This window comes from Leptidea sinapis, chromosome 32 (assembly GCF_905404315.1).
Source record: "Leptidea sinapis chromosome 32, ilLepSina1.1, whole genome shotgun sequence".
NCBI lineage: Eukaryota > Metazoa > Arthropoda > Insecta > Lepidoptera > Pieridae > Leptidea > Leptidea sinapis.
This window is the reverse complement of record NC_066296.1, coordinates 2,390,079-2,415,293: the sequence shown is the minus strand read 5'-3', so window position 1 is coordinate 2,415,293 and position 25,215 is coordinate 2,390,079. Positions and strand designations below refer to the sequence as shown.

At 34.8% G+C, this 25,215-nt stretch overlaps 1 protein-coding gene across 1 annotated transcript in view; it reads left to right on the top strand.

Moving 5' to 3' along the window:
• Nucleotides 1-11,315: 11,315 nt before the first annotated feature.
• Nucleotides 11,316-25,215, top strand: part of LOC126974561 (carbonic anhydrase 7-like) — a 36,812-nt gene continuing 22,912 nt past the window's right edge. The window contains exon 1 of the mRNA XM_050822096.1: nt 11,316-11,475. Coding sequence (XP_050678053.1) covers nt 11,433-11,475 — 43 coding nt within the window. The 5' untranslated portion in view covers nt 11,316-11,432. The remainder of the gene's footprint in view (nt 11,476-25,215) is intronic.

Sequence of the window (25,215 nt, the reverse complement as noted above, 5' to 3'; positions counted from 1 at the left end):
TCTTTGAGAGACTGTCTATAACCAAGCTGATATATAGATTATAAATAATATTATATTAACATCTTAACTCCAATGTTTCTTACAAATAAAATAAAATAATTTCATTTCATTAGCTGTGACTTATTCGTATTAAAAATTTAAATACAAGCATCAAGAATAAAGAAGTCTCCACGTTTTACAAGAGTAATTCCATCTTTCTATTAGGTACTTTTTATTTCAGGTGTGAATGGAAGTTAGTCTAATGAAGTTTTCTGTTGAACGATACAGTGTCGATTAATTAAGCGAAGCCAAGGGATTAATAAAACCTTATAAAGTTCTTAGGCAGCTTAAAATATTGTCAGTCATCTTGAGTGTTGGCAAGTTTTTTGGATTCCTAATCAGCTTAGGTTTTATCGTTTTAATAAGAAATAAAAGTATTTAATTTAATTTATCTGAAGACGCAAAGACCATATATTAATTACCGATTCATCCATTCTCATCTGTTGATTTTGTTATTTTGGAAAATTTTATTATCTCTAACAATTCTAGCTCAAACAACATTGTTATTCTCCGTCCATAATAAAAATATGGATATCACTCCGGCAGTGGAGTGCCGGCAGAAGTGAAAATTTGAACATTAACGTTGTTCATCTTTGAATATTTTGGAAAGGTTAGGGAATAATTTCGCACGAATTGCTTTATTTATCAGTATAAAAGTACTATATGCTGCTGCATATGCTGAGATGGTTTGGACATGTCGAGAGAATGAATGAAGAACGATTGACGAAGAAAGTGTATAAGACCAGTGTGAATGAAAGTGTTGGAAGGGGTAGACCTAGGCGGACGTTTCAAGATCAAATCAGGGACGTCTTGAAAAAAGGCCAGGTCAAGAGTACCCTAAACCGGAGAGCATGTATGAAAGGAATAATGAAAGTGGACGAAGCGAAAGAAGTATGTAAGGATCGTAGCAAGTGGAAAGAAGTGGTCTCTGCCTACCCCTACGGGAAAGAGGCGTGATTTTATGTATGTATGAAATGTAAAAGTACTAGCATTTATGAGGTTAAATACACGGTTAAATACAAAAAATACATATTTATTAATGACGCTATCGTACACAAAAATGACAATTAATATCACAATTATTATAAAAAGTTTCATCCATAATTTTAGAACATTAACAAACAAGTATTTGAATTTAATAATTTTAACACGTGTATTGTGCATGAACCCCTAAATTGCATATGAGGTCCTGGCGGTCTACTCTCTTTGTCTGAATCGAAACGAACGAAATTTAAACGAAGCTTTGGTAGTGACCCTACTCTATTTTGTTTTCGGACACATCGACGAAATTCGGAACAATAGACAATATTCGTGAACGAATGGTGAACGATTGAAACGAACATTATTTTAATGCAACTAATTTGGAGAGTTATATTTCATTCCAACGTTGGGTAGAAACTTGTGACAACCAAAAATATCTGTATTACAGATGCAATGTAAACATGTCAAATTAGAACTTATGGTTTTTTGTTTGAATTCTTTAAAAAGTTTTCTAAAAAGAGTTCTCAATTATGGTGCTAATAAATGATATTTTATAGTGCTTTTTAACACACCTCGCAATCGCGATACCTACGCATTCTATCAGAAAGTTTCAAGTAAATATCAGTCATATATTTATTTGTTTTTTCTCTTCACTAAAAATATAGCCTCTACATATTACCATCCTTTTATAGGTACATCTTTTGCTGCTGCACATATGATGATGAGGCTATACTTTTCATTTTATATGTCTGAGTAGGTACTCTTTGTTAACTGTAAGTAAGTTTTCCTGTTATAATAAAATAAAAAATAAATTTTGTTCTGTTATTAATAACGAAAATGAAAAACTAATTTAAGAGATAGGAATACCACTACTGTTAGAAAGGAATAAGTAAGATAAAGTTCTAACTTTATCCTTTCTTCGATCTGTCTGTAGAGCTTGAGGTGAAGACGCAGCTGATTAAGAGGGAACGCGCCTGCTTTATTCACATTTGAATTCATCCTCTATGAACTCAGGAATATTAATACCACCTTTGATACATAACTTATGTTGAACACAGCATGCCATAATTTATTTTATTCTGTAATTTCCTACAAACTCTAAGTCGGGAATTTCACTAATATTAAATTGATTGCATAAGCGGCGTTGGTTTCTTCTACGTTCTTAGTGTTCTTCTTGTAAGCATTTCAAGCCAATTTGCAACAAAATACACACAAACGAAAATCAAAAGGTAACATCTTTGGTTTCGTCAAATTGACGTTAAAATTCCGAACAAACAGCTGTCATCTTCATATTTTCGTTCGGAACGTAAATGAATTGGAGTAGGCTTAGAAATTCGAAATGTTAAACAATGACGTTCGGGACACAACTTCGAAACGAATGGAACCGTTGTAGGAAACATCCGAAACTTCAATCGAAACTTCGTTTTTGTTGAATTAGAGTAGACCTACTGGTACATGTTGCTAAGACATTAACCACAGAGTAGGAATGGATACTTACGTACATTGCTGTCACCGCTACCATATTTATATTCTCCTGGTGTCCATGTACATACTTCATGCGAATGGTGTCAGAATACATTAAGGTATATATATATATATATATATACTCGCGGCATACGTAAGACAATCTCTTCTTCAAATATGATCGCCTGGTACCAAAACACTGTATAAAATTATTTACAACGACTGTCCTACGAATTTTAGTTTTAATTATTAGCAAAGTTTAACAGAACATGTGGCACGTCAACATCACACATTGTTCGAGACCGGCTCAAGTACGCCAACTTGGGCGAAGTATTAGTGGCCGGACTTTGCGATTACGTCTGCGGTATCTAGTGCGCAGCAGAGACCAATCCTTAATCTAAGGCGTGGCCTTGAATCAATCAAAACAAAAACTGTCGGACCAAACTACATTCAGTGTACAAAATTTCACTCAAATCGGTTCTTTAGTTTGGAATTAACCGCGGAAAAACAATGTGACGACTACTTTGCCTTTCCTTTGAAACTTATATTTATTTATTTATTTATTTTATCAAATACTTAATCTACGCAAAACTTGTCACCTACGTATACTATACTTAGTCTGGCCATAAATACTGTTACAATTAAAAATAAAGAAAAAATTACATTTGAATTTGGAATCTGTAATTTTTATATGATTGTTCATTGAGTTTTCTCATTTTGGCGCCAATACATTGTACAATATTTTGCTATATTAAAATGGAGTGGGGTGATATAGAGAACCGAATCGCTGTGTTTGCATTCGCAAAGTAGGTATGGACCTAAATGCAATTTATAAAACTCGCCATACACTTGGCATTAGTAAAATGTTTGTGTACCGGTCTATTATTAGGTACAATGAGACCTCCTCTGTTTGAGACAGTAACAGATCTGGCCGTCCACTTAGTGTTCGTACGAAAAAGGTGGTCAAAGCAGTAAGGGAAGGAATTCGAAGAAATCCTGTCCGAAACCAAAAGATTTTATCTCGAGAGATGAAGATAGCAGCTAGAACCATGTCGCATATTTTAAAAGATGTCTTACGACTTGCAGCCTATAAGAGACGTACTGGTCATTTCTTTATTGATAATTTATAAAAGAATAGGGTGGTAAAATCGAAACAACTACCGAAGCACAGGGACGTCGCAGATTTTTTTTTTGCGGATGAGGTTTTTTTTACAATTGAGCAACATTTTAACAGTCAAAATGACCGTATTTATGCTTAAAGCTCTAAGGAAGCTCCCTGATAAGTCAACAAAGTGCAAAGTGGGCACTCTTCGACTTCAGTGAATGTTCGGTGGGGATTATTATTCATTTATTTAATTTATATTTATTATACATCATTAGCTATGAATGGGTGACTGAGCCATCCTTTTGTGAAAAAGGTATCAAAACATCGGCACAATTGTATCAAGATACCATAATTCTTGAGAAGGTAGTGAAGCCTCTTAGCAACACCATGTTCAATAACCAAGAATGGTCCTTTCAGCAGGGCTGGGCGCCGGGTCATAAAGCTCGGTCTACGGTCTTGGTTGGAAAAGAACGTTAGGACTTCATCAGAGCTGAAGACTGGCCGTCGTCTTGTCCGATCTTAATCCGCTGGATTATGATTTATGGTCAGTTTTAAAGAGGACGGCTTGCTCTAAACGCCACAATACTTTGGAGTCCCTAAAACAATCCGTACGATTGGCAGAGAAGACTTTTTCCATGGAAAGAGTGCGTGCTTCCATTGATATCTGGCCTCAACGTTTAAAGGACTGTATTGCAGCCAATTGAGACCTCTTCGAATGAGCTTTTTATATTTTAAATTATTTAATATTTATGTATGACACTAACACACTGTAAAAGTAATAAATGTTATTTGCAATAGAATTTTTTTTCTTTGTTTCAGTATTAATGGCATGACTAGGTATATTGGCAGATTAATATAATATAATATAATTATCAGCCAGTAAATTGGATGAGCTGATACTAATGAGCCGCTACTTTGTAGTTGATAAGTAATGATCCAGTTATAACCGGCCTTATCTAAAACCGTCTGACGTAACTAATCTCATAAATCAAATTTTATCGATAAAGCTTATATGAGTCAATATCGGGATATTTCATGAGAGCATCAGGAATTTGGCAATATCTAGTGAATTGCTTCGATCAGACGATCGCTCGCACGTAAAGACTGCATTTATGTATATCTGTGAACGGCTGGATCACTTGGCATTGCGTAGAGACGTCGCTTCATTGTGTGTCTTCTACCGCATTTTCACGGGGAGTGTTCCGAAGAGCTGTTTAACCTGATTCCTGCCGCCGAAATCCACCTTCGCACGACACGCCACAAGTTAGGATATCATCCCCACCATCTGGTTGTGTGGCGGTCCAACACAATGCGGTTTTCAAGGAGCTTTCTTCCTCGTACTACATAGCTGTGGCACGATCTTCCTTGTACGCATATGCGTACACCTTCCTTAAAGGCCGGCAACGCTCTTGTGATTCCTCTGGTGTTGCAATAGAATGTGGGCGGCGGTGATCAATTCATACCAGGTACGCTCGTTTGGCCTCCTATTCCATAAAAAAAATGTATCTATCACGGGCAGTATTGCAACACCTCACATACGCCACAGTTTGTGTAAGGATGCTTCGTGAACATGATGGTCGTTATTACAGTCACAATAATTAGTAATTGCATCCAACAAATACAATGATTTATTAACAGGTCGACCTGGCACCACAAGCAGCAATCGTTCACGATTTGACGCATGGACCAGCCATGGAAGGAGACTTTTTTTCTGTAATCTATTCAATGAATTTAAACAGCTCTGGCTTTACTGTAGGTTTTTAATCTGTCTGGTCACGAATCCATGGGAAATTTAGTCACTGCTTGTAGCTTCGAGCTGGTCATGTCTTCCAAAACTGACTATAATTTTCAGGTCCGGGGTTCAGATCTAGGCTAAACGAATCTTAAGTAAAGCGTATTTAAGCGTAAGAGATTTCACAATAAGATCTTAGGCAGTCTCTTGACACACTTTGTGAAGTCTTCAGACTAGTTCAATCAAAAAGGTACCCATGTTGTAAAGTCCTGGAAACACTGCACAAGGAAGCTATGATATGTCAATGTGTGCGATAGCTAGTTTAATATTCAAAATCATAAGGAGCTAATGCGAAGCGTTGCTGACTGTTTACGACTTGCCAATCAAAATAGGTTACAGAAGCAATAGATTCGCATTCCTTGCTGTATCCAAGGTGGCCGCCGTGCAAATTTATGATTTCAACGATTATAGTTCCATGTGGCACAACAATTTCTGAAAGATGCCTATAAATTGTTTGGCATTTGGGTTATCATTATAACCACCACACATACGTAAGGCCCCAAAAGAATTTTTCACCGCAATCATCTTGGATTTAAAAAATGATGCCAAATTCATTCTCTGCACCCTCGAGAACCTCGGATTCGATATCAATATTGTTGAAATCATAAATTCGCGCGGCGGCCATCTTGGATTTAAAAAAAAATCTCTCATACGGCGATAAAGAATTTTCACTTCAAAAACATACCGACGTATTGAGAACCTCCTCCTTTTTGAAATCGGTTAAAAAGAGTTAAGGTCCTCACGATCCTCCGACTTTTTTCAAACATATGGTAAATTCAGTAATTTAAAAGAAATATTTATAGTGACTATTCAAAGCGCTTAGTTTAAGCCTAATTGAATTAAGATTATTTGACTTTGACTTTGAATACTTATAACATGTGGCGTAGGACATTATAGCCTCCTTTCAATATCTAGGTACCAATAAACACAAAAAAAAATCCCATCGGAGGAACTCGGGATAGGTATATAGTACTTTCATAGCTGGCAACATATTTTTAATGGCGTCTGTTTTGTTTACAAAATATTTTGCTGTTTTGAAGAATGTATTAGCTTAAATTAAAAGTTGTGAAATAGTATTTAGGTGTGAAATGTGATTTTCTTATCATAATTTTTATTATAAGACGCTTTGTGACACCCTTTCTGTGACACTGCACAGTTAGTAATTTTATCAATTAAATTTCGCGCACTGATTGTCCAGGAAGTTGACAGAATTACACTGACACGGCGGGAAACGTATGTGGTCATAAACGTCCACATTGAAACTGCTTCATTTCGCTTGGGCCTACTCACGTTCTAAGAGTTATTATTCCATGAGTATAATATAAAAATCGTGATACAATCATAGGTGTTGATCGTAGAAAGGTGAAATTTTTTGATGTTGTATGTATTTTTCAATGCTAAATCATAATAAAATAAGAAAATTGTCAAAAAAATAAAAAAAAAAATTGTAGAAGAGGAGGAGTAGAGGAAAATATCATATAGGAATATGAAAAATAGATGTTTGCCGATTATCAGACCTACAATATTTCATACAAATCGATTTAGCCGTTTCGGATGTGTTTGGTAACAAACACCGCGACACGAGAATTTTATATAATAGATTAACCTGTATAATGTTTAGTATAATACAATGGCATACTTGGCAAATAAAGTTATACTTTATTTATTTATATAAGAGAACTTATTTTAAATACATGTCTTAATAAACTACACAGTTAACATTTTCTTTTCAAGACGTTTGAGTAGTTTTGCTGCGTCACCTTACATGGATTGTAATTAAAATAATTAAAAACTTTGAACCTGTAAATGTTGATCCAAAAGAATACCTATGAGTTTCTTGCAACTTCTTCTAAAAGCCCAACCTTTACCTAAGTGGTAGTGAAATGTTAAAATATGTACCAATTACTTTTGGCATTAATTGGTGTATTTTCTTTGACCTAAACGAAATTGATTCATTTTATTTGATTTTGATTTACAAAAATCTTGCGTCTTCCAGTACGTGGTCGCTATTCGAGGACTTTTCTGCCGCACCGGCCATCTATCCGTCGAACTATGTGACCTGCCCACTGCCACTTCAGTTTCGCAAACATTTGGGCTACCGGAAGACGCAGTGTTAGTAGGCCCCCAACAAAATGGACCGACGATCTGGTCAAGATTGCCGGAATACGTTGGATGAGTGCAGCGCAGGACCGATCGTCGTGGAGAACTTTGGGGAAGGCCTTTGTCAATTAAAATCCCTGCAGTGGAAATTCTGTTTTTCATCAGTAAGGCTATCCCACGAGTTGAACACGTGGCGGACCTTTTAGAACAGTATTCATGATAAGAATCATGTTACGAAAATAATTAGCACTAAGCCGGATATCTCAGTTATCAATAACAAGTATAAAATATTGCAATACAACTTGCACAAATAAAACGCATTTATATAAAATAGATAGAATACAATTCTTGGGTTCTTTACAATTTATTTTAATACAAAATTATATATACTTTATGCGCCAAATCGTCCAGATCAAAATCAGCTTCCGATTACGATCGAAAATATGCTGTCAAGGCCTTTGTACTTAGCTCGAGGAAGAAGTCTTTTATACAAATCATTTGAGTTTTGTTTAGTGTTGATTCCGCCAACATTTGTCTTTAAACAATTCGACACGTGCTTCGCCTCTACACGAGGCAACCCCAGGACGTGTTGTCTCGCCAAAATCTGGCACGAGACTCACTCAATGTCAAATGTTGGCGGAATGAACACTAAACAAAACTCAAATCATTTGTATAATTATGGATTTCCGCAAAGTAACGCCTACATCAATAAATTTTCTTAAGAAGCCTTTTCGCATATACTATATTGTAAAGCAGTCAGGGAAAATAAAAACAGTATTCTATCACAAACCATTATTTACAAATTTTACAATTACAACTTTTATCTTTTAAATACATGTATAGGTACTCCCGCAATTATTTAACAACACTTTATTACTGCAGATTAATTTAATTCCGAGCAAAACATTATATACCCTTTGCCACTCTCTCTCTCTCTCCTCTCCTCACCTGCTCTCCGCAACTGGTCCCTCTTCTACTCGCTTCACACTTCACACCGCTCTGAAAAAAAAATCTGTGTACAGCAAATATCACCTCCGAGGCAACAAATGGCGCTAAACTTTACAATGACAACTATGACAAATACAATATCTCTCCTCCAAATACAATATACTCCTGTCTGCAAAGGTCACGAAACATCGGGCTCAATAAATAAATTATAAAAAAATTTACTTGTACGCAATTTTCTTATGTAACAAATACAGTTACAAGAACAGTATTTTATTTAAAAGAAAAAAAAATAGTAAAATATTGTCTCGATCGTATTATTCCATTTTTTCTGTCAAATGAGTGTACATTGTAATAACGCCCGTTAAAATCATATTATGTTCATTTAAGAGATTTTTTTCTGAAAATAAGGGATGACACGAACAGGACGTTCAGCTGATGGTAATTAATACGCCCTGGCCATTACAATGCAGTGCCGCTCAGGATTCTTGAAAAACCTGAACATTCTGAGCGGCACTACAACTCTTGCGCTCGCCACCTTTGGACATAAGATGTTAAGTCTCATTTGCCCAGTAGTAAATTAATAAAAATAAAATATTCAATATAAAAGTAGTTAAATGTATCCTGTGTCCCGTATCTAGTGACATAGTCTCCCGTGTTCCAGACTATGTAGGCAGCTTCCCCTTGTCAGATTTTATTAGAAAATTAGCTGACCTGCGCACGGCGCGGCCGCTCGCATCAGACTACACACGGCGCTATAGTGTGAACAACATTGATCACGAGTAACGACTAAACTATAAGGCGAAGGCACAAGGATTTAAGATAGTATTTTAGTAATGTTAATATGTGAATTAATAAAACATACTTTAGATAACAAAGAACTGAAAATGAAAAAAATATGTACAACAGTTTTGAATTTTGATGTTTGATATATAAATGTAGCAGCAAACTTAAGGAACCCGATACCACCCTGGGACAGTTCGTCGCCCTCCTGGAAGTAGAGCATGTGTCCGGAATTTAGGATTATCGATTCCGCACCCTGTCTTCGGATCTCAGATAACCCCACGATATCCCATCGTAATCTGCTCACAGCTTCCTCCAGTTCCTCCAACTTCTCGTCGGTCCGCAGTGTCTTGACATTGCATGTTGCCTGGGCCAATGGTAATGGTTTATGGTATATGGCTTATACTTAGTCAGGAGACGAGCCTTTACCTGAGGATATGTGATACGCCCTTGTATACTATACTGTACCACTCAGAATACTTGAAAAACACAACATTCTGGACAGCATTGCGATTGTGCTCATCAACTTGAACTTGGAGATGTTAACTCAGCCCAGTAATTTATGTATTTAACTTCAAGACACAATATTTAAAATTAAGCACAACATGCATAATTAATATCAGAACTCTAACAACTTCAAACTAGTTGTAAAAATAATATCGTAATTTTTTATAGCTTTAAAGTGAGTTAAAACATATGTATGTCGGCCTACTAATAAAACTATTGATTATAGATAATTAAGTTGTAATAGAAAGAGTGGGTCTTATGATATTATTATTGTAAGATAAAGAAACTCAAGATACATAATTATATACCGGCTTGATAGCCAGATTAATTCGATAGAATGACTTTTATTAAAATCCACTACTACTTTGAGAAATTTTGATTAGCTTTGGCCTTTTGTAGCAGGTCCACTTCATCAGTCGATAGACTTCAAATGATGGATTTGTTTTTGAAAATATCAAAATAGCTATTCCTTTTAAATTGGAGGAATTCTCGCACTTCCTACTTTATAATTCAGACTAATGCACCTCTTAAAATTTCCCTCTTCATTTGAAGTTCGTTGAATAAATGTTTATTGTGAGTCCGGATCGCGCATCGCTCATCCATCATCTATCATCAACTCATGACTTTGACAACTAGCTTTTAGCTGACGTTTATTTGTGGTTATCGTGAAATCACATACACTACAAATATCTTTACTTATGTCATGTCAACTCGTTGCGTTATTATTTCATAAGTACGGCACCTGCATGAATATGATTCATACTCTTTTTTTAATAGCTATGCTGAAACTGTGGCGTTGTATAAATAGCCCTAATTATATTGATACATTAATGATATTGACAGTGATACTTGAAATACTATCAACGACGAATGATCAAAGAAATTTTTATTTATATCAATAGACTCATTGATTAATTATCTTGGAATAACTAACGAATTTTTGATAAATGTTAATGTTATCTGTTACTCAGAAGAAAATGAATGTATCTTAAACGTGACATAATAAAATATGAAAATTACCTATAAAACTATTAAAATTTATCTTACCGGTTATATTTCATGTTAAATTAGTTGATAAAAATCTTTAGTTTCAATGATTTCAATCTTTATTTTTATACGGTGTGTGTGGATTGAAGCATCTACTGTACTCAATAACTCTTGTTTTTCCGTATTAATTTACATTTATTTATTATTTGATCTGCTTTTGTATGGCATTGAGTATTTGACGTTTGAGTATTTTTGTTGCAGCACTTTACATATATTGTAACTGAAATGATTTGTAAAAAGATGAAGCTGTAAATGTCGATTTAAAAGAGTGACAATGAGTTTCTTGCCTTCTTCTTATTAAAGCTCAACCCTCAAAGGCGGTGGATATAAAAAGAAAAGAAAACTATTAACATTCATAAGTGTCATTTCCTTGATCTACATGAATAAGGTGATTTTGATTTGATATAACTTCAAAACTTTCTGACAGTAATATCATTGTCTATGACATACATAGTGTCGGTATTAGCTGATAAATAGCTGCCGGCGTATCGCAACCGTGTGTCTCATACATAGCTATACCTAGTCATTGCACTTCGTTCTATACGCCAGGTGGTACAGCACATACATATATCAACATAGTATATCAGTATATAAACAAAGCGTAAACTTTTTGAATCATTTGTTTTGTGTGTTTGCGAGAGAAAGGACTTTTAGTGATTAGAAGTAGAAATGTTTGAGGCAATTGTGATATTATTGTTGGTCGGAGTAAAAAGTAAGTATTTAAAATATACAACTAACAAACAATCTATTATTTATGATTATTATATTCAAATATCAATAATAATTAATATTTTTGATACCTAAACATAATAGTGAAGTAGATTTTCTCAATATATTTAAAATGAAACTGTGATTTAAAAATCAAGTAAGCCATGCAAAAAATGGCTTGTATTCTAAATCTATACTAATATTATAAAGCTGCAGTGTTTGTTTCTTTGTTTGTTTGTTTGTTTGTTTGAACGCGCTAATCTCTGGTACTACTGGTCCGATTTGAATGATTCTTTCAGTGTTGGGTAGTCCATTTATCAAGGAAGGCTATAGGATATGTTTTTTTTTTTCAAAATTAGGGATCCGTAATAAAATTGCTATTTTCTAACACAAGGTGTAAAATCGAAAACCTATTTTTGCGTGCGCTGCAAAAACTATTGACAATAGAACAAAATGATGTACAGGCTATAATATAGGCAATATTTTATTACTTATGAAACTATCGCGTGAATTATACTTTATATGGGAAAACAACGTTTGCCGGGTCAGCTAGTGTTATATATTGTTCATTCTACCGGCCATCAATGAGCTGTGCTTCGAACGTACGAACAGGGACTATTGTGCTACTATGAAAGAATAATATATTAGTCCAATTGTCATGTTAATATTGTACTTTATCCTACATAGGCTCATTGATGAAAGACTTGTATGAGATCGTTTCTTGTAAATATATATATATAATTTAGCAGTGTGAATCTCGTTTTTTCAGGATGCCGGCTAGATTATGGGTACCACAACGGCGCCTATTTCTGCCGTGAAGCAGTAATATGTAGGCATTATTGTGTTTCGGTCTGAAGGGCGCCGAAGCTAGTGAAATTACTGGGCATATGAGACGTAGCATCTTATGTCTCAAGGTGATGAGCGCAATTGTAGTGCTGCTCTGAATTTTTGGGTTTTACTCATCTCGTCCCTTATTTTCATAAATAAAAATACATAAATACCAAATCCTCAATTTGCTCAAGTTTGGCGAAGTATGTGCCTCTATAGGTTCACAGATATCGTACAAAATATTAAATAAATTAAGAACTTTTCTGTGTTTCAGATATATTTATTTATTTAAGTTTACTATAACATAATTGATATTATAAACGATACAACAATACAATTTTATTACATAAGTAATACAGAGTTTAATGCGCCCTTTCCCCTTAGAACTGGCATATCTTTTCACTTGGGCAACAATGCAACCAGTGACGAAAAAATTATAAAATCTATCTGATTGAAAGTTATCGAATTTGGAACTTTTTCAATTCATACGAGTATACAATTCTGATGGAACGTGAATATAATCTTATATCTTTAAACGAGCAATTCTTGTATATATATTTATTTAATTTGAATCTCGGAAACGGCTCCAACGATTTTCCTAAAATTTTGTATACAGGAGATTTCGGGGGCAATAGATCGATCTATCTAGGTTATTATTTAAAAAAAAATCTTATCATCATCAAGAAAACAAAGGTAAATTTCGCAACTATATACAAGACTGTAATAGCTCAGATGGGTTATTGGGTGATCCGGAAAGCAGAAGACCTTAGTTCGAATCCAAATGTCCTATTAGTTTTTTTTTATTCACGTTTTGTACATTCTTAAAAATCCGAGCAAAGTTCGGTCGTCCGGATATTAAATATTAATTTAAATTGCAACTTGCACCTTTTAAATAACGGTTACGAATAGAAATTTAGATATCTCCTCAAATACATTAAATTAAATAATTTTAACAATTGACCGCTATTATTTTCTCTAATATTAATGATTGATACATTTCACACATTTTTTTCTGTCCCCAAATCAGGCATAATATTAAGCGTAGCCTGTATGTATCGGGTGTAAGTGCAAATCCCTACTAATATTATAAACTTGAATGTAAGTTTGTTTGTTACGTTGTCATGCCTAAACCGCCGAACCGATTTTGATAAAATTTAGTACAGAGATAGACTAGAGCTTGACATAGGACATCAAATAAATAAATAGAGGGGTTGAAATAGTGGATGGCAGTTTGAATGGAAATTCGTCATTTTCAAAGATAAAAGCATGAAACTTTGTATTTAGGCACTTGATAAGAAATAATTTATAAATATTTGTTAGAGCATTTTTGAAATTTTGACCTACATGGGATTAAAATAGGAGATTAAAGTTCACAATGAAATACTATTAAAGAGATTGTCCAGCATGACAAGGAATATCCGCTGTATCATAGAAGAGCGCTGCCAGCAGTGGAAATAGCAGTTTGTATGTGTATTATTTGTAAAGTATCCTAAAAGATTAATAAGTTGAAGTCGCGGGTAAAAGCTAGAATTTAATACATCAACAAATCTTAATATATATAAATTAGGTGGCACGTTGTTTGTCCGTGATGGACTCCTAAACTAATGAACGGATTTAAATGGGGATTACTTCATGGAGTGCAGTTTGCTCGAACTTGAGAGATAGGATAGTTTTTATTTCGATTTGGGACTCGTAATTATTTTTATTTTCAATATTTGTTTTGTATGGACATATTTTCTTTGAGAGAATTTATTGACGCACGGTTTGACAGTTCTGCTGTGAAACAATTTCATTATAACAACAGGGAGCATATTTTACGAAATAATTCTTGATGTTATGAAATATTATTGACAAATTCATAAAAAATAGTAATTTACTTATTATCTACAGAACAACGTCTGTCGGGTCAGCTAGTGTTATATAATATTTATCATCCAAACACTTGCGCCTACCGGATTCGAACCCGGGACCCTATACCTTAGTAGTCAGGGTCACAAACCACTGGGCTATTTGTGTCCAAGATGAAAATATTGAATTAAGTTTATATTCTAACATTGTCTTTTTTATTTGTAGCGAAATTAGTCACTAATATAAGATTATTTCTGGGTTTTTATTTAATTAAAGCCCGCTGTGTTTCTTGCGCCCGTTCTTCTCAGGTCTGAGGCAGTCTATTTTGAATGGGTGGTAGTTTTTAACGTTAATAAGTGATTTTGAATCCTATTCTGAATAAAAATATTTGAATTTAAATTAATGTATTAAGACATCGAGCCCTATTAGATATAATATTACCTGTTACCGGTATATTGTCGTTTATTGAAAAAAAACATTTAACTAACATTAAGATATTGACTAGAATTGTATAATATAAAACTTTTACAATACTTGCATTGTTATTTCTTTCTTAAGAAATTATATTAAGACGCAAGTTTGGAATTGCAGATGGTGACGAGATAATCATGTCCTATTCCGGTTCCGGTTCCCGTTTTCGCTCCCGTTCCCAACATATTATATGAATCTTATTACTAAACCTACTATTGGTATAGTTGTAGCTCATCGACGTGAATTTCTGTTTTTCACAAATCCTGGTGGAGCCATGGATTTTTCCGGGATAAAATGAAGCCCATGTCGTTTCCCAAGCTCTAGTCTATCGCTGTACCGAATTTCATCAAAATCGGTTCACATTTATAATATCAGTAGGGATGTGAAACATAAAAGAGCGTAAAAAGTATTTGATTATTTCTTTTTGATTCAGACGGTCATAGTGTCAGTTAACGCCAAAAACAATTGAAAAATAAATAATTTTGAGAAAATAAAAAATTTACTTTTATGACTGATGCAAAATTAGTACACGTGATGCCTGTGTGATTAGTGTGAGCAATACAGAGCCCAGATTCTTGAAATACTCACAATTAATTCTGCCGCGGCGTTGCAACTGTACTCGTCACATTTGAGACATGAGATCTCATTAGCCCAGTATTTCACTAGCTACGACGCACTTCAAACCGAAAGACATACATTGCTTGCACATATTGTTACCATCCGTTATGGACTGTAACGGATTAATCCGGATTTGTCCGGACTTTTAGACTCTAGTCCGGATTTTGTACGGCTCTTTAACTTGTACAAATTTTATATTCAACTAGCTGACTCGACACACGTTGTTCTGTTAATAATAAAAAAACTCCTGCGAGTTAATTTCGTAAAATCCGTTCTTAGCTGACCTCTTATGGTTCGAGAGATATCGTGATGAGTGACTATATACGTGGAAATCTCTTATATATTATTATTATTACACTTTTACACAAATTATCTTGCCCCAAATTAAGCATATAGCCTGTGTCATGGGTTGCAAGACAACGATATATTTAATACAATATACTTACTGTTTAAGTAAATACATAAATATATATAAATATACATTTAAACATACATAAATACATATAAACATCCATGACTCGGAAACAAACATCAATTTTCATCATATAAATGCTTGCACCTACCGGGATTCTAACCCGGGACCTCTAGCCTTGTAGGTAGGATCGCTAACCACTCGCCTATACAGTTCGTCAACATATATAGATTAGATGGAATATAGTAATACAACAACAGTTGATTACACTAATGCAAAACCTAAAAAATAATGACTATACAATAAATACAAGAAACATACCAAACAGAGACGGCTTCATAAACTAAATTTAAACTAAACTAAATTAAAAGTAAAATTGTCAAAATATCATTGCCTCACAATATCACTATAGGTACGTGAAATTACAATGTCCCTTAAACCAGACCGTTAAATTGTAAGAAATTAAGTCGATTGACAATCTATCGTTTCATAATAATATCACTAGTGATATTACAATATCTCGGCTTTGGCAATATACCTACGACATATACACTTTTATACTAAAGTCCCAGCCACTGTTCAGGCATTATCTATAAATAAATTTAATTTATTAAATATGGCTCTGTCGTAAATCCTACTATTCCACAGCTGAATATCTAAGTGATCTGACAGCCTGGGACTAGATTATGATTATTTTAAAGCAATAACAATGACACTTTAATATTGTATATTATTTTATTAAAAAGAGCGCAAAAAGAATGCTGTGTGAGCACCTAATGTAACTTATGTACTTATAACACTATCACTGAGCAGTGATAGTGTTTTAAGTGATATCAAAAAGAATTCTAAGGGCATCAATTTTGAGAAAATAAAAGCATATATATGGAAGATGTATGTATAAGAGTATATAAGACAAGATGTATGGAGCCTTGCAGATCTAAACGACCAACGGCGACAAACGCCTTAAGGATCATGCATAATTCTATTGTAATTTTGTCAATGTGATTTAATATAATATTTTTTGAAATAATAAAATCACATTTTCATTACATTTTCATATGCTTCATGTCTCACATGGAGGAGAAGAGTTAATTACAAGATCAACTCTTAGAGTTCGTGTTGAGTTAAGAGCCATTATAATTACGGCAATAGGCTGTGTTACTGACCTACGACAACGCGCGAGAATTGTCTATAATTATCACGGAGTATTAATGAATATGTTGGTCATAATTTCACTTGGCATTGTTCTTGACATGCACATTCTTAAAGGTATGAATAGCTATAGGCAATTGAGAGAGAACCTTCTTCCTTCTTAAGGCTGGGGACCGAGCCAATGGCCTTGAGAAATCGAGCAGAGCTAGGTTACCTCTCCCGTACAAGATCACCATTATTTTAATTCAGAATTAGAAGCATTTTTAATTTAATACAAACATTATACAATTTTCTTAACAAAACTATGACATGTTAAATAGTATTGGCGTACAATTAATTAATTTTCGGACAATTTTTGTTCTAGATTGAATGATTAGCATGGCTCCAACTGTAAAAATTAGGGGTGTTTTAGTGTTTTTTTTTCGCTCTGTCTATAAAAAATAGAAATATAGAAATAAAAAATAGAATGTTCGCACCGACATCCATGTAGAAATTGTGAGGTCATCAATCATCGAGGTATCGAGACAGCGTTGATTTTACCCTTAGGGCAAGGCGCCTTTTTCTGCCGTGAAGCAGTAATGTGTAAGCATTACTGTGTTGCGGTCTGATGGGCGCCGTAGCTAGTGAAATTACTGGGCAAATGAGACTTAACATCTTATCTCAAGGTGACGAGCGCAGTTGTAGTGCCGCTCAGAATATTTGGGGGTTTCTAGAACCTTGACGGCTCTGCATTGTAATGGGCAGGGCGTATCAATAACCATCAGCTGAACGTCCTGCTCGTCTTGTCCCTTATTTTCATAAAAAAAAGGGTCGGCAACAGGCGAACCGCGATAGATAGGTCGAAATTAGGACTACCAAATATTGTAATGTATTGAATACCAGGTAGAAATTAATAAACAGATAAGGTATATTATACCTTTACTTATTGAAATTAAAGATAATTATGGTAAAGAAACATATGAAAATGCAAAAAACAACTATCAATTTAGCCACTATGTTTGGCTCGACATAATATGTAGGTATGAGAAACATCTTTCTCAAAGATGAACTTTTAGAAAAACAAATATCGTTCGAGATTAAAATGACCACTTGGAAGACACACTTTGAATTTGCTATTCTTCTTGAAAACCGCACTATAAAAACTGGCTGAATGTCTGAATGAAAATGAAATACCGTTGGTTCAGTTTCTCACATTAATTTTAGGCCTTCTGTTTTATAATTCTTAATTTTATTTATAACTATACAACAAATAAGTAGCACTTTATTATATCAGTTTTTTTCTGGACCTTGTTAAAATTTTACCACAGTGTCCAAACCCCACCTAAAACTATGGTATGAAACCGTCAAAACCAGCAGCGCTTTATCTACATACATAAAAATTAATTGCTGTTCGTTAGTCTCGCTAAAACTCGAGAACCACTGGACCGATTGTGCTAATTTTGGTCTTAAATTATTTGTGGAAGTCCAGGGAAGGTTTAAAGTGTGAATAAATATGAAAATGCTCAGAATTAAATAAAAACAACATTTTTTTTGTATTTCCTTTGATGTATCCCCCGTCGTTCAGAAATCAAATTAAAAAAAAATAGTCTAAAATGAATAACTATTAAGAATTTTTATATCTTTCTTACTTTCTCAGGTAAAAAATAAACTTAATTTTAGCTAACAATGGTTGGTAGATTAACAACAGTTGTAAACTATCTATCAGATTATTTTTATGTAGACTGATAAGTCATAAGTTTGAGAGTGACAATGAAGTACATAGGCTTAGAATGCAACAAGTTCGTGCAAATCAAACAGCCTCATCAACATAATAGTGTCATTTGAACTGACAAAACACCTGCCGGTGAACACACAAGGCGGTTTAATTCACCCACTATTGACGAAGTGGCTGTTGTTATTGTGGTAGAAAATTTACAATCCAAAGCAATATTTCTTATTTCCAATATTTTTTGCATGGACATATTTTCTATTATTGACAAATTCATAAAAAATCTTATTCTATTATATTCAGAACAACGTATCACCGCTCTTCGAGAACACTTCTCTTAAAGCCGCGCCTAGTATCGGAATACTGGGTCTCGAAATCTCGAGCGATTGCCAATTTCGTGGTCAACTTTTCAAGTGGAAACTTTTCATTTCGAATATGAGGAAAATAAAACTAGTTGGCTATCTAAACTATTTATTGATAATATATAATAATATTAGTAGTACATATTTAAAATGAATTGTCAAATTAGGAAAATTTATGTCGACTTTTTAAATTCTAAATATGGAACTCACCGCGTAATTGTTGCAGCTTATTCCGCTCAAAGAAGTTTGCGCTAAGTTCACACTGGCTGTTTAGAAAATCACATAGCCGCAGCACTTTTTTAATTAGATGTTTTGTTACATAAAACTCTTCACAGCTGACAGCAGTTCTATTTTTAAAGTTCATTCCGGCCCTTACGTGGGAAGTAATTTGTATGAGTTTTTCCCTCTCTTTGGAGGGAAGCAGCATTTTCCACCCAATAATCAGATCAGAACAACATTACTTTCCGAGTATGAGAAATGAATACAAAAAACAAAACTTCCGGACTATATCACAAGCGTGTTAAATTTTAATACTTATAAACATATAAGGTGACTCATTGAGCGCTCGTTCTACTCATATAATGAATTTATAAAGAATGTATGACGTGTAATAGTATTTACGAATAAAACCTTAGATTAAGGATTGGTCTAAGATACCGTACTACCTAAGAACAATAGCTTTTTTACGGCAACTTTATATTGTAGCATGTATTGGCTATTTATAAAAATGCATTTGTGTGTGGCATCTTGACACTCAATGGCATCTTTCAAATTTTGTAACATACGCTTCGTGTTATTTTACATTAAAATTAATATTATTAGCAAGGTCAACAGAACATACCACATGTTCTGTTGACCTTGCTACAACGTCACACATTTTTCGAGACTGGCTCGAGTACGTCCACTTATGGCCGTAGTTATTAGTTACCGCCTTAAAAACATAGAGAGATACCATAGACAACAGGCGCATTGTCATCTGAGAGGCTAATCTAAGGCCAGAAGACCTACTTTCATCATTACTTACAATTTTATACTTATCAACCTTTAATAAGCGATGCGATTCCGATGCAGTTCAGTTTACGTACCTAAACTGAGTTGCTAAAATTCGTACCATGAAGTGCCTTTTCCTGAATGGCGTTTGGATCGCTTAGGAAGAATGAACGAAATAAAATTGTCTGTGGTCCACGGTGTGAGAAAGAGCGGACGCTCTACAGTCTCTGCATAAGTTAGTCTCTCTTACTCGAACCATACGCGTTGCGTTTCGAAACCTAAAGTTTTATGATTTGCGTAACTTTGTGTCTACGCCTGCGGTATCTAGTTGGAACGGAGCGGAGACCAATCCTTAATCTAAGGGATAACGTATACACTAAATAAACATTTTCAAAATATTAATTATTTTGAAATATCTAATTTCCCCCCTATCCGATTTAAAGTTCGGTGCCCCCTTTAACAAAAGCGATCACCGCCGCTCACATTCTCTTGCAACACCAGAGAAATCACAGGAGCGTTGCCGGCCTTTAAGCAAAGTGTACGCGCTTTTTTTGAAGGTACCCTGTCGTATAGTCCCGGAAACACCGCACAAGGAAGTTTATTCCACAGCTTTGTAGTACGTTTTTTTTCTTTTTTAAAGAAAATAAGGGACAAGACGAGCAGGACGTTCAGCTGATGGTAATTGATACTCCCTGCCCATTACAATGCAGTAAACGCTTAGGATTCTTGAAACCCCCAAAAATTCTGAGCAGCACTACAACTGCGCCTGTCACCTTGAGACAAGATATTAAGTCTCATTTGCCCAGTAATTTCACTAGGTACGGCGCCCTTCAGACCGAAACACAGTAATGCTTACACATTACTGCTTCACGGCAGAAATAGGCGCCCTTGTGGTACCCATAATCTAGCCGGCATCCTGTGCAAAGGAGCCTCCCACTGGTTGAGACAAGATATTAAGTCTCATTTGCCCAGTAATTTCACTACCTACGGCGCCCTTCAGACCGAAACACAGTAATGCTTACACATTACTGCTTCACGGCAGAAATAGGCGCCGTTATGGTACCCATAATCTAGCCGGCATCCTGTGCGAAGGAGCCTCCCACTGGTTGAGACAAGATATTAAGTCTCTTTTGCCCAGTAATTTCACTAGCTACGGCGCCCTTCAGACCGAAACACAGTAATGCTTACACATTACTGCTTCACGGCAGAAATAGGCGCCGTTGTGGTACCCATAATCTAGCCGGCATCCTGTGCAAAGGAGCCTCCCACTGGTCGTGGTACGTGGAAGAAAGCTCCTTGAAAACCGCACTGTGGAGTACCGCCAAACATCCAGATGGTTTGGATGATATCTTATATATATATATAAAATATTTCGTGAGTTATTTCTACGACCAAGGTCTATATCATATTATATTATCTCAATATTTACTACAACTCCTTATCTCTGTGAATGTAATCGCAAATAAAGCGAGTATAATATTTCGGCTATGTCAACTTACTATAACATTACAAAACTCCTGTAAACATCGAGGACATACGGACAGATGGACGTGTTTTATATGTAGTTATCTGTGTTGACTTGATACGAAATATTTCCATTCATACCTTGTTTGTTCTTTTTCGAATATTTTTGTTTGAATAGTGAATTTTGTATTACCTACTTTTTGATAGTCAAAATATACCAGTGACCAAAAATATGTCTTACACCTGTAGGCGATAAAATTCTCAGCTGAATGGATATATTTTTAGGGTTCCGTAGCCGAATGGCAAAACTATAAGAATGATACTGTTGAAACTTGATAAGATATATTCTGTGAACAATAAATTTTGGGGGTTCTCCATACTTGTAACTAAAACTCGAATTTTTTTTTCATCAAACCCATACGTATATAGATAGGTCTTCAAAAATGATATTATGGTTTCTAATATCATTTTTTTCTAAACTGAATAGTTTGCGCGAGAAACACTTCCAAAATGGTAAAATGTTATTTTGAGTCCTGTATAGAAATATACAAATTTAATTTGTACCAAAATTCATGGGACGATGCGGGACTCGAAGCCGTGCCTTTCGCGTGCCGTCCGAGCGCTCTCACCAACAAACCTGAGAGTTGAAGAAGACATACAATCATTTTGGTCGATGCGCTACTCGGACGGTATGCGCAGTTGGTAAGAGTGCTCCGACTGAACCCAAAGCCGCGGGTTCGAGTCCCGCATCATCCCATGAATTTTAGTACAAATTATATTTGTATATTTAATCCCAGAAGGGAGGAATATCAATGAACTTCCCGTATAGAAAGTCTAGGGCAACCATTATTTTGGGTTCCACTACTTTTGACATTCTAAAAGGCTGGAGACCGAGCCAATGGCTTTGAGGAGTTGAGCGGAGCTAGGTTACTTCTCTCGCTCAAGATCGCCATAGTTTTAATCATTCAGAATTAGAAGCATTTTTAATTTTCTTCTCATATTGTGTAGATATATGTTTATTTCTTGTACAAATATAAGCTTTATATAAACCGATTTCTTGGGATAGCTGCCTTAAGAGCGGGTACCAACCGAAACGAAAATAGTTTCACCCGAGCGTCCTTACATGTGCGATTGTGCGATTAGAGCGATTGCAACTGGCGAGTGAAACAATGTAACGCCAGTCCTCAGGGACACATTAGATACAACGATATATTATACAATAAGGACGATATTGAGAAGACTACCTCTGGCTTTTATGCAGATTTTAGTCTGTCTGGCCACGTATCATTGGATTTACAAGTTTCAATGAGCGTGTACACGTCTCAATATATATATATATATACTAGTGGACCCAACAGACGTAGTCCTGTACACACGTCTTAAATTTGAAAACTCGGTCCAGCCGTTAGGAGGAGTTCTCTAACGTACACATGAGCAGGAGAATTATATTATATGGACGGAATTGAGAATCTAAACCAATCTCAAATCTCTGGAACACACAAAAATATCATCAAAATCGGTCCAGCCGTTTAGGAGGTAGTTCAATTGTGAATCTAAACCATCCTCGAATCCCCTTGAACTCACACAAAAAAATTCATCAAAATCGGTCCAGGAGGAGTTCAGTTCACACGCACTCTAGAAATGTATATGTAAAGATATGATGAAAATGGTCTTTGTTTGAGGCTCAAACACGCCTAAACCACTGATCGTATCGACATGTAAGTACCACCATTCGATGCAAAATTTATCCTAGATGGTTTATTGCTACTTATTATTTTATTGTTTAATTCATTTCCTTTTAAAACTCGTCCAGCGAAGTGGGCGGGAACGGCTAGTGTGTATTATATGTATAAGGGCGTTCAGCTTTAGGCTAGACGAGAGAGAGAGTATTCAGTTCTTTTATAGTCCGGTACGTTGACTCCTGCTAAGCTCAAGGTATATTGTGTTTCTGACCAGCAGCAGATACATTTAGAAAGTGCATTGCTAAGAGGTTCGCAACAAGATCTTAGACAGTCTCTTGACACACTTTAGCTAAAGTGTTCACTCCATTTTACAAATTTTTTTAACATAAACTGCATTTATTTTTATTACTACTCCGAATGATAAAAATAAATAAATCATATTTACACCTGACACGGTGAATAATATACTTACCATAGCAATATGTAAATAGTTAATGATAAAAAATATTTATGAGTTCATTTTGTGTTATCACAAAACGCTTCTGAACACGACTTCTTACTGATAAAACACGAATGTTTAAGATGTACGAGTATGTTGTACATAATATTTCATACAGATTTTTTTGAAGTTATACTTCCTTAGGCGCGTTCACGGGCGAGTACAATAAGAAGGACTCCGTGTCACACACAACAGTGAGGCACCAAATTCAAGCCGGTAAACATGTAAATACATAGCCCCACGCATACACTTACACTAATACAAGCCGATCGGCCGCCATTATGAGATCTGCCATCGTCTGTGACAGATCAGTTTGCGTCGCAATTTAAAATATTTTAAAGATGCCGTCGTGCGTTGAGAAAAAGTGTTAAAACAATCCTATAAAAGTATTTGTGGATATATGATTATTTAAGGGAGAAAAAATTGTGTATCTGGTATGCCCCGTAACCGCACACACACTAGCATGAAGGTACTTCACTTGCTAATATCGCGGCGCGGAGTCATTCTTTATTGACTAGTCCGTGGCGGTGTTATGAAAAAATGATGAGAGTGAAATTTTAAGACGCGCACGCATCACTGTAACACAAAAGAAACAGAATGATATTGGTTCCTAAAATTTTCTGACGTTTGCGTTATTAGTTTTTTTTTTTTGGTTTCTTCGTCCTTTATTAGGAGAGGCAAAGGGTTGAAGCCCATACAGCCGTATTCATTATTTAATAATAATTAATTGTCAAAGCCATCTTTGCAAGATTTCAACAAAATTGTTCTTTCTTCAAACGTAGAATAGTACGAGGAATAAATAATTTTAAGGATTTTTGCTTTGTTAGGCCAAAGAAGTATAACTTCTTGTGTACACAAATTAGTACACACACACTTTTTTTTTAAATTGATTCAAATATGTAACGAATTAAGCGTTTAATAAAATAATATTGTATATATATAGACAATGTGCGTCATATAAATACAAAACCGAAATATGGAACATGCCACAAATTACAACATAATAAACTTCGACTGCTATATCTATACATTGCCGCATTTAATCCACTTGTTTCAAATATGTTTGGTCAATATGCAGCAATGTAAAACATTTATTCAGTTTATAATAATAATATAATAATAATTTTTTTATTTGCGAAAAACTGCCACCAAATTTTTTACAAGTACAATAGATATGACAATTAACATTGTATAAAGAAAAGAAAAATAACAATACAAATGTTTAAAAAACAATAAAGAAAGAGATATTAATGCTTTAAAACTAACTATGTAGAATGATAACAAACCAGGCAGCAGCGCGATTCGCAAAAAGGAAAGTTCTCAGCAAACGTTAGGACGTATTTTCCTAACACTGATATTATGAACTTCCTATATTTTTTTTTTCCGTGAAAGCTATTTTGGCAGTAATGAGTGAAACAAATAATTATAATATTTAAATATTTATCGTATCCTCTATCTAATAAACAAAGCTCAGAATTTAATAAATTTATAAATCTGAAAAGAAAATATTTATATCAAGTAGTGATGCGTATACACGCATTTACGTACATCCCCACTAGCTAGACAAGTATATAATAAAAATATATATAAAAAAATGCATGAGTAATTTAATATTATATAGATAAAATATATCCATTATGATACCCATCCTCACTACAGTCGATGTATTTAATTTAGTTTTTGCTCTTGCAATAATAGCTTTTTGTAGTT